The following is an 11,134-nucleotide window of genomic DNA, read 5'->3' as shown; positions in this document are numbered from 1 at the left end:
GCAGCTGCCAAGCTGCTTTTTGGTTCGGGATTTCGGGCAATGCTAGGTTCCTAGGATCACCATGCCTAGGCACCTTTGTTTGATTGTTTTTAATAAAAATCAAAACAAACCCCACAAAACTCTTCTCTGTTCTTCCACAAATCCTTCCTCAGAAGCATCTCTTTTTCAACACCTAATCTTTATTGCTTTAGTGGAAGGTGTTGAACGGATGCTGTGTAACCTGTTCACACAACACACCAAGCTGTGGTATTTCAATTAATAGGAAGGAGCAACTGAAGTTCAAAGCCTTGCTTGTTCTTGTTCAGCGTTGCCTCTTCTTCTGTGTGGTGTTGTTTTTTTTGTTGTTGTTTGTTTTTCTTGTTTTGTTTTTTGGTAGTTCAACCAGGGTACTTGTAACACTAGAGCCCATTTGCAGATGTAGAAGTCCTTATTGAGAGAAGGGCAGAGAAGTACAAAATCGTGATTTTTTTTCAGAATTGTTCCACAACTTATTATTTCTGCTAAGCAGTGTTTATTTGCATTTCTGAACTTTATTAATTTTAAGGACTTTATCTGACTAAGACTGGCATACCGTTAGTAAGAGGACGGTTTCAGGAGAAGCGTAAGCTTGACGTAAAGCGCGTTTGGGGCGTGTTTCTTTGAAGGGGGAGGAGTTCTCTTTTTATTTTTTATTTTTATCATTATTTCTGCGGGAGGCCCAGCCCGCCGCGTGGCTGCCGGGAAGGCGGCGGGAAGATGGCGGCCGGCAGCGCGGCGGGAGCGGGGCGAGGCCGGCACCAGGCAGCGGACCCGGGACCGGGAGCGGGCCCGGCCCTGCTCGGCGCGGTGCCCGGCGCCCCCAGCTGCCCGCACGGTGAGCACGGCAGCCGTGAGGCCCACCGAGGGGCTCTGGGGGCCCTGACGGAGTGTCTGCGGTTCCCGGAGGCGTTAAAGATCCGCGGGCGTCCCGTGTGTCGGGGTGTAATGGCGTCTGTCCTGCAGGTCCTGCTCTCCTCTTCGTAAAGGTCAGCCAAGGCAAAGAGGAGGGGAGAAGATTTTATGCTTGCTCGGCTTGTAGGGATAGAAAAGATTGTAACTTTTTCCAGTGGGAGGATGAGAAGGTAAGCGAGGACTGCTTCAGACCAAGTAAACATTGGGTTTTTTTTGCTCTGTCTAACAGAAAACTGAAAAAAGGTATATGTTCTGGAAATCTGTGGCAATTGTTTTCTAAATTTCGTCTAATACTTCATATTTAGGTAGCAGAATATTCTTTCAGTGAAGATATGTTTCATATATAACTTTCAAGGAAGACTGTACATTTTGAGGAAAACTGGTGTTTGTTTCTGTATCACCAAAACACCAAGGAATTCAAGTTACAAATTTTGCTAATACCATGCAATGTTGAACAACAACAACAACAAGATACTTCTGATTCCAAGTGGTTCTCCTCTTCCATGGTTAAGACAGAGAAAGCCTGGTGGATACAGGCAGATGGTGTGTAAAATACATGAAATAGTGGGGACAGTGCTGGTGCTCGGCAGAGGTGGTGCTCGGCAGTCTCAGAACATCTGAAGCACTTCTAAAGAAGTTTGGCCAGAAAACTGTAGGGCAACAACGTTCAGATTGGCGTGTATTGATGGAAAGCTTGCCGTGGCTTCTGTATACCACATTTGTTACTTTCTGTGTTGCATTAATGAGTATCTTGTGGTTATTGTCCTCAACAGGTTGACAGTTTGGAATTTATTTGGGTTTGTAAACATTTCAACACTATGCTAACTACTATTGAAAAGTTTTATGAAGTGAACATTAAGTGGTTAGTCACTTGTTTGTGTACATTTAAAGGGAATTGCTAGGAAAATTTCCCTATGAACGTGATGTCACTTGTGTCACAGGGACTGTTCCTTTGAATTTCCCTGTCTCACCCTTTAAACAAATTTATAAGTTTTGTGCAAATGTCTTGAAACTGTTAACTATGAAACAAGTATGTTGTGTGGAAGCAAAGTTAAAGATTCAGCAGAGCTGATGTGCTTTTAAAATAACGGCGCACAAAAGACTTGTAATACTTCTCCACTGTCAGTCGTGCAGGATAAGGTCATAGTTTTGCAGAGGGAATGCAGCTGCTGGAATGCAGTCATAGACAGTAGTACATCCCTCTTTGTCTGCATCATAAATGTGTTTAGAAGAATTAAATTCTTACTTGTTTTTGCATGGATGAAGTTCAGAAAGAGAGACTTCTGTTTTGCAGCATGCCACTACACTGCGGTCATGCTTGTTTCTGAGTGGGGAATCCAAGGAATGGAATAATTTTCCTGAGCACAGTAATTGAACCATGAGAACTTTGATGCATCCTTTCTGTTTAGTACTGAGATTTAATCTACAACACAGCGATACCTATTTGTGTTGTAACTTCTTATGTCCATAAATTTTACAGGTGTCAGAAACGAGGCTTGCAGCACGTGAAGAATATAATAGAAATCATCAGCCACCTTATACTCACAGGCAGAATGTGGAGAGGTATTGCTGCTAAATGCATTTTCTTAGTAAAAATCAGCCTTACATAGGTTCCAGTACTCTGAATATGGACATAATAGAAACATTTAGAAAAATAATAAATAGCTAACTGCAGAGGGTAAATGGTATGAAAAATCCAATTATAGCATAGTGGTTTTGACCTGGGAATTGTATCTTCTTTTTCGTATACATTTATATATATGAATATAAATAGATACAGTTCTTCTTAGGTTACTGCTCACAACGTGCTAACAAGAAGTCAATAACGGTGTGAGTTCAAAAAGTTAGGAATAACTTTCAATGTGAAAAAGTGGCAGGCTTAATGTTGTGAGAAGACAGAAATGTAGTACACTAATAATAATCTGTGAGTTTTGTGTGTAAGCATACAGGACTGCTTCCTGGTAGTTGTTACAGAGTCTTTGCTCTGTAATTGAGTTATTTTCAGGAAGCTCAATGGGTGTTTTATTTAGTGTATTATTTACTTGCTTTCAGGGCAGGCTTTTTCAAAGTGTCTTTGAATATTTTGTTCATAAAAATTACTTCATTGACATGTAGATAGTGGAGTTTTGCAAAAGCAGCTTAAGCAACCTGTCTATTTAAATGTATTACAAAATATGAAACCCCTTTCATTTCTTTTATAGAAGCTTTTTCAAATTTATTTTTTGTATTTAAAGGTACAAGAATTTTGTCCTGTTGCCATTATCAAAGAGGAGGTTTTGCCAGGAATGTCAGCAACTGCTATTGCCAGCTGAATGGGAAAAGCACTCCAGTCACCAGATCCTGTGTGATATCTCCACTGCCCAGTTAAGAAGTCCCAGTCAACTTCTGTATCCACTGGAAAATAAAAAAACAAATGCACAGTATTTATTTGCGGACAGAAGTTGCCAGTTTCTACTGGACCTTATTATTTCATTAGGATTTAGACGAGTGCTCTGCGTTGGAACACCTAGGTATGTCAGTGGAGATTGTTACACTTTCAAATAATATTACTGTCTCAAAACTGTGCAGCTTACTAATGTTTAAAGCTTAAATAATCTAAGATTCTCCTGTAATAAGAGCTTCACTATGCTTTAATTGGTTGGCATCTAGTAGGACCTTGCTTAGAGCTCACAAGATACACAAGAAGAGTACTTATCACTTACAAAAGAGTACTGTTATCACTTACAAAAGTGATAACAAGTTTCTTGGCTTATGGTGGTTTGTTTTTTTTCATGGTGATCCACTAGTCTCCCCGGAGGTATCATCTTTTAAGACTAACGTAGTTTTCTAACTTTAATAAGCTAAATAGAATTATTCAAATTCAGATTACTCCATTTTCTTTATCTGTTTGATTTTAGGTTTAGTAAAGTACCAGACATTCTTGTCTTGCAAGATATTTTCTGAAGCCAGTGATTCTATGTTAAATCTCTTTGCTCCAATTATACTTCAGGCTCCATGAAATGATCCAGTCAAAAGCATCACAAGAAGAAGATTTCACGGTTAGAAGCCTTCTGCTAGATATTGATTTCAGGTAGGTTTTGATAAACGTTTATCTCTCTGAAGAGTATATGCAAATATTTATATTTTAATACTTTAAAAGATAAATTGGTGATTGTTTCTTCTCCACTTTCTTCTCCACTTCTACACACATACACAAATGGCAGGTAGTTTATGAGGAAAAATAATTGTACTTTATAATTCCTGGTACTGTGTTGTCAGCAGTCACCTCTTTGTTAAGGTCTTGTTTTCACTGTAAATGCCACTTACGGCAGGCAAGAAGATACTTATATTTTTCTGTTAAAACTTATTTTGCAGGTATTCACAGTTTTACACAGAGGACGAATTCTGCCACTACAACATGTTTAATCATCATTTTTTTGGTGGAGAGGTAAGAGCAAGCATTTCTTGAATGCTTTGTAAAGAAGTACGTGTTGTTGATGCAGAATTTTGTAAGAATATCCTGGCTAGTCTAGTTGGTTTGTTAGAAAGCAATTGTTATGGGATAAAAGTGGCCAACAACACTGGAAATCAAAAAATAACAGTGCCTCTTCAGTAATTCTTTTCCACTTGATTCAACAATAAGTTGCATATTAAATTCGTGCTACGTTTACTTAGCTTATCTCAGCTCTTACTAAAATACAGTTTGGTGTGGCTTGTTGCCTTAAATAAGTATTGGTTAGCCCTGTTTCTGTGTTGCTACCACAGAATTAATTGTACTATTCCCAGCCTTCACAAGCCCAGTGGATGCTACAGTACTTGTTCATTGATGTACTGGTGGGAGGGAAAATGAGGTTGTCCTGGTTTGCACCAGGCAAGCAAGGTCAAAAGATTAACCTTGTCATAAAATGAAGTTGAATTAGTGTCCCAGGTAAAATAAAAGCCGAATCTGTAATTTCTTGTTTCTTTTTAAATGGCCCATTAAGTACTTGAGTTTCTTAGGAAACCTGCAGCTACAATAGAACATTTACTGCGGGTTTGTTGTTTTTTTATGGAGGATCATAGTGTAATTTAATACCAAACACTTTTCAAAGCACTTAGTCCAGTAATTTTCTCTATTGTTTGCTTTTCTCCTGCCATTATTAGTAAGCTGCCACGGATTTGTATAAACCTTTCATACTATGTACATCAGGTGTTTTTTTTTTGTTTTTTTTTTTTCCATTATAAAGCCTAATTTTAGCGAGTTCTTGAAAATAAAAAAGATAAAAATAATCCTCTAGAATAAAATGGAAGGGTGGTCTGTATGCATGTTCATCTGCACAAGAAGAAATAACCAACATTGTTAAGGTTGAAACTTCTAAAATAATAATTTTGCCAAATACAATCTTTTTACAGTTCTTGAATCTACATTTTTAGAAATGAATCTTTTTTTACAGGCTGCACATGAAACTTGTAGGAAATTCTTACATCAAGACAAAGATGAAAGAGTTATTATGGTGACTGATCCCCCATTTGGAGGTTTAGTGGAAGCACTGGCTTCTAGTTTTAGAAAACTGATGGCAATGTGGAAGGAGACAGAAAAAGAAGGTATGTATTATGACCAGAGAGGTGGATTATGCTGTAACATTGCTGTAGGAAAAAGTACCTATTTAAATAGTTCTTGCTACTTGGGTGAATGTTAACACAGTCATAATTTCTAAAGATTAACTACAATATATTTAATTTGCCTTCGTGATAATAAAGTTAAGTGTCTCTTACTTTTTTAATTGCCCCTTTTCAATGGAATTTAAGATAGAGAAGAATAAGCTGTCAAAATAGTAACACTTCTTGCCAACCTAGGCAGATGACATGAATTGTTAGAGGAACTTAAAGCTCAGTATATATAGACATGCCAAAAACTTCCTGCCCCCTAAAGGAACTAGTTATTATTCCCAGAGTGACATACATATGTATGTTTATGTATTCAGAGCATTTACTGTAATTTTTTCATGCTTCACTTACATTGTTGTTTTTTTTTAATGTAAATCTAAATCTCTTCTTCACAAGGTTGTGAGAACAAAGAGATGCCCATGTTCTGGATATTTCCATACTTCTTTGAGTCTCGTATTCTTGAATTTTTCCCAAGCTTCAGTATGATGGATTATCAGGTATGTCCAAGCCCAGTGAATTTGCTAAATTTGAGTCGTGCAATGTGAACAAGAATATGATGAAAGGGGATATAATGGTATTAGCCACAGATGGGCCTTCCTAAACTTCACACTCTGTTGGAGGCACTGCAAGCCATGTGATGCTCATCATGTGAACTCCAGATTCTGTATTTGTATTAGCCATACCTTTAATAACTTTGTCACGCTCCTACAGCTTGTTATATACAAGCTTGTCTGTCATTTGTCCACTTCTTCTGAAATGTTTTCAGTGTGACAAAATTTGCACTAATTTTAACAGGTGCATATTGCAGAAGTGAAGAGGTAGCTTGAGGAAGAGTGTTTAATTTTACCCAGATGTTGAAATGTCCGTAGCTTGATGGGTAATGCCCAGCCCTGGTCCAAAGAAAGTTTAAGGTCTTTCGTCTCCAAAACTGCTGGGACAAGAGTAGAATTACAATGGACATTTTTTGGAATTAAGTAATAAATGAAGTTGTCCATGATAAAGAGAGAATTTGGTGTCAGTTTCTCTAATGTTGTATCCATTCTACAAGTTGTTTAAGAATGTTTACATTAGTGACTTTTGAGAGATAAATTTTGTATTTATGATGATAATTTTATTTTCTTATAAAACAAGTGTGCATAAAATTTGACATGGGTATTCTAGACACTGTATTTGTATTGTATAGAATGGAAATTCCTAGAATAAAATTAGAAACCAATGCTAGTCTAGATTCTGTTCCAATGGGTATTCAGAGATGAGAATTCTGGGGTTAAGTCTTAGTAGGCAGTGCTGAAAAAAAGTAGTGATAATTGGGTTTGCAATTTTCTGATTGTTCTGAGATGGGTTAAGATAGATGTCAACTCTTATTCTGCCAGACAGAACAAACTATATAGTGTTTTTTTTTTGTTTTGTTTTGTTTTTTAATAGGTTGCACTTCTGTAGAACAGCTCTCTCTTTAGTATAAAACAACCAAAATGTTATTTCAGTTGCCCAGTGCAAAAGAGTAAAAAGGGAGAATTTAACTAGGGTAGTTGTAGTTGCAGTGCTGGGAACTTGGTTTCCTGAGTCTAGTCTGATATTGTTGCAAAAATGTAAAAAGAAATGAGGCAAAATACTTGCTGTAGAATTTGTAATCTAATCTGAGGTTAGAGACTTTTAGATAAAAATGACGATTTTATAAGGAGAAAAAATATGCAAGTAGTTCTGTCTGTGCTTAGCATTCAATTTAAGACTTCTTTTTAAAAACTGATGTTTTTTTTCCTAGGTAGACTATGATAATCATGCACTATATAAACACGGCAAGACAGGTCGCAGGCAGTCTCCTGTCCGTATTTTCACGAACCTCTCCCCAAGTATGATTGTACTTCCCATAGAAGAGGGCTACAGGTAAGTTGTGCTAACAGTCAGATGACTGAACGAATGTTTATTTTTAATTAGGGTATAAAGGCTCCAAAAAACTTTGGAATGTGCTCTTCAACATTGTCGTACCTAACTTCTGGATACCAGGTTCAAGAGCACGTTTCACTAAGTCCAACGTCACATGTTCTGTAAAAAATGTGTAGGAGACTTGGGCATCTAGAAAGAGTTCACATTTTCTGTTGTGGAATGATAGGAAATGTGTGCGCCTATGGGAGTTGGAAATGTACAGCTATCCCAGCTAATCAGCTTCGTTGAGACACTAGTCAATAACACGCGCACCAAGAGAAGCATCAAGGGCAAATGAATTTTACTTATGAAGCTCAATTAATGGGGTTTGGTTTAATTTACTGCTGATAAGGTGTTGCTAATTTGAATTCCTGCACCTGAATTTTTACTGCTTGTTTGTGCCATGTTTGAATGATTATGAGGCTCTGGGCCTAAGTGGTGGCTTATGAAACAAAAACATAATCGTTGATTCAGCAAAGTGATTTTGTGATCCTTATGTTTATTTTTGTTGTATGAATTTCATTCATATTGCTACATTCATATGTAAGTATTGGACCAAAACACGTACAGTTTTCTTTTTACCAGGTTCTGTGCTGTATGTCAACGATATGTTAGCTCTGGCAACCAACACTGTGAGATATGCGATTCATGTACATCAAAAGTGAGTATTCTGACTTCTTTCTGGTTGTCAATTTTAGCAATAGTCTAATAACTTCTATAACATTTGGTCTGGTAAAAACCTATGTTGATACTAATTTCCTTGGGAAACCCCAGATACTTTAATTTAATAGTCTTACTAACTTCACTGGACATCATTCATAAATTACTGGGAATTAATTTCTGTTTCCTGATTCCTTTCTGTTGGAAAGAAGACTGGAAAAGTTAGCTGCTTGCTACTTAGACTACACCTTATTCCTCAGTGGTCTGTTTCACACATACCTTTCTTCTTATATTTCAAAAGTTGTAGAACTTGTTAACTTCAAAGTGCAGCCATTTTACTGTGGTTGTCACAGATTCTCAGCACTGATGTTTTTAAATTATGGTCCTTTCTACACAGGACTTGTTTCTTTAAATAATGGGGACCATACATGAGAAATTCAGTTTTAAAGTAGAATCAATGATTTATTTAAAACAAACACTGCATTTATTCATCTTTTATTTGCAGGATGGTAGACAATGGAAACACTGTATTCTTTGCAAAAAATGTGTAAAACCCTGTAAGTACAGAATAATACTTCTCTAACTAAAAGTACACTTAAGCTATAGTTCAAAGAAACTGAGATGACAAATCAGAAGAGAAAATATTCTGTAAAAGAAATAAAATGGGATCATAAAGAAGACATAGCTTAAAGGAAAAATATGTTTTACACAAGTTGCCATAAGATAGCGTAGTTATCCATAAGATAATGTAGTTATTTCCACACAGTGGAAATACACCTTAATTCTTCTCAAGACATACTAAAATCCCACTTGTATTTTTTATGGGAAAACTGAAATATTTTGAGCTGCCACATGTTTCCTAATTTTGTAAACTTTTTCATTAAAATTTTATAAACACATAGGCAATTGCTAAAATGTTTGTGAGGGCATGATCAAGTTATGCTTCATACACAAATGAAGTTGTATTTATAGTGGTGTTTTATTAGCTGAAGCAACCATTTGAAATGGTTGCCAGTATTGAAATTGTATCTTTGTAAAACCATTTTAACATGTGAGCCATTTTTTCATGTTAAGATCATGTACAGGATAATAGTTCTAATGACAAAATTATCCCTGAAAAAGTAAAACAAAATAACAAACCTCATAAAACAGCCTATATTTAAAGCTCAGCTTCAGAATGATAATAATGAACCTTCTCAAGACCGTAAGTCATGTTACTTGTTTTGCAGCTTGGTTTCACTGTAATAACTGCAACTGCTGCGCTCTTCAAAACCACACTTGTGAGAAGACTGATGCTGGCTGTTTTGTTTGTGGCAAGGCAGGTCACAAACGCAGTACCTGTCCCAGTCTCTCCCACACTAGAACATCATGTCAGTAAGTGTGATATTGTATTAATATAATGAAAAATAGCTTTCAGATGAGAGTTAACCCTATTTCATAGAAATGATTTAGGAAGACATAATTTTAGGCTTCTTAGGTTTCCTTTTGTAACTTCCGCTGCAGGTTGTATGGTTTTGTTTGTGGTTCTTGACTTAAATGGAAGTAACAGTGGAGATGCAAATCTTCCTTCCCAAAAGATGTAATTCTCTTGGATAGTGAGATTCAGGCAGTTAACCTCTTGGGTCAGCATCAAGATGTTCACCAGCTGCCTGCTAGATTGTAGTGGACTACAGGTGTATTGCTTCATATCCTGCTATGACATTAATCCAAGATTTGGTTATGGAGCATTAGAGTTAAAATGTAGCAATATTTTGGTTTATGTTATTCCCTCCCTTAACAGTTCTTTGCTTGCTTAAAAAAGTAAAAAATGATGCTAAAAGAAATTCATGAAACCTCATCTGTTTTTTCAGTCAGGTATTTGTTGCACTGGAATGGTTTAGTCCTTTCAGGCTATCAGTATTCTATTTTGCTGATTTATTACTGAAAATAATTTGTTTCATTTTTCCAGTAAAAACACCTGTGAATATTTTACTTATAATTATTCAATGTTTTGTGCTATGAAATGCATCCTTTGTAGGGCACAGAAAAAATGACTTGCTAAAACGATTTGTACTTTGTAATGTTACTAAACTTTATCTACTTCTACGCCTTTGTATTATATATTCCTACGTAACATTCTAAACTCAAAAGGCTGTATGTGTTGTTTTATAATTGGTCAATGTCATTTTTTAAGTTTCCTAGAAGCAGTTAAAGGTAAATGCTGAATAAGTACATAAATGAAAAATAATAAATCACAGTAAAGTGGACAAACAGTTTTAGGAAGATTAAATGTCACAGTGCTATAAGATGGAATGTACAGTGAACTTTTGTGACAGTACTTCTAAGTTCATATATAGACAGATTATAAAAATATCAGCAAATGTAGAAAAGTATGTTTCTTGTTTTATTCTAATCTGTTTATTTTTCTTGCTTTACAGAGCTGACAAAAAGCAAAGACAGAAAACTCTGAAGAGGGTAAAGATGGGGATCCATAAAAGATTGGCCATGAAACACGCCATATTCTCCAGAAGAAAAATAAAGAATAAGAAAAAAAAAGACATGACTGCTTGATATATAATTATTTAAGAGACTTTTTTTACGGACAGCCTTTGATTAATTTTTTAAAAAAATGTTAATATCAATGTTCAAAATAAAACTTGATTTAAAGTGACAATTCTGTTGTTGCACATCATTACTGGAGCAGAAGTGCAAAAGAAGCCACACTCTTTACCACGTGTTCGTATAACATCACGATTTTGTGTGTTCAGCTATTTGGTTTAGCAGGAGTCTGAGGTCAAAGGATGTACTCGGGTGTGAATGGGTTCTGTGGTTCCGCGTACACACTGGTGAACTTGGGGCGAGGCTGACTGATGGAAAGGCACAAATTGTTAGGACTCCGAGCTGTGTCGGTTCCATTTTTCCCACAGTATGGTTTTGTCTGGGTGATTTTGAGTAGCGATTCCTGCTGCCAGCACGGAGCTGGGCCGTACAGTAAAACTGGACAGAGATGTCGGCG

At 36.5% G+C, this 11,134-nt stretch overlaps 1 protein-coding gene across 1 annotated transcript; it reads left to right on the top strand.

The window, feature by feature from the left end:
* The first annotated feature begins 678 nt into the window (after positions 1 to 678).
* Positions 679 to 10,851, top strand: ZCCHC4 (zinc finger CCHC-type containing 4). The gene is made up of 13 exons (XM_035324764.1): positions 679 to 853; positions 982 to 1,100; positions 2,411 to 2,493; positions 3,165 to 3,440; positions 3,920 to 4,000; positions 4,285 to 4,357; positions 5,343 to 5,493; positions 5,953 to 6,053; positions 7,319 to 7,440; positions 8,065 to 8,140; positions 8,645 to 8,696; positions 9,369 to 9,513; positions 10,557 to 10,851. The coding sequence occupies exons 1-13, from the start codon at positions 736 to 738 to the stop codon at positions 10,687 to 10,689; spliced, it is 1,530 nt and encodes a 509-aa protein (XP_035180655.1). The 5' UTR covers positions 679 to 735; the 3' UTR covers positions 10,690 to 10,851.
* Positions 10,852 to 11,134: the final 283 nt, after the last annotated feature.

This window comes from Oxyura jamaicensis, chromosome 4 (assembly GCF_011077185.1).
Source record: "Oxyura jamaicensis isolate SHBP4307 breed ruddy duck chromosome 4, BPBGC_Ojam_1.0, whole genome shotgun sequence".
Classification (NCBI taxonomy): domain Eukaryota; kingdom Metazoa; phylum Chordata; class Aves; order Anseriformes; family Anatidae; genus Oxyura; species Oxyura jamaicensis.
Note: the sequence above shows the minus strand (reverse complement) of the source record. Positions and strands in the feature narration are given on the sequence as shown.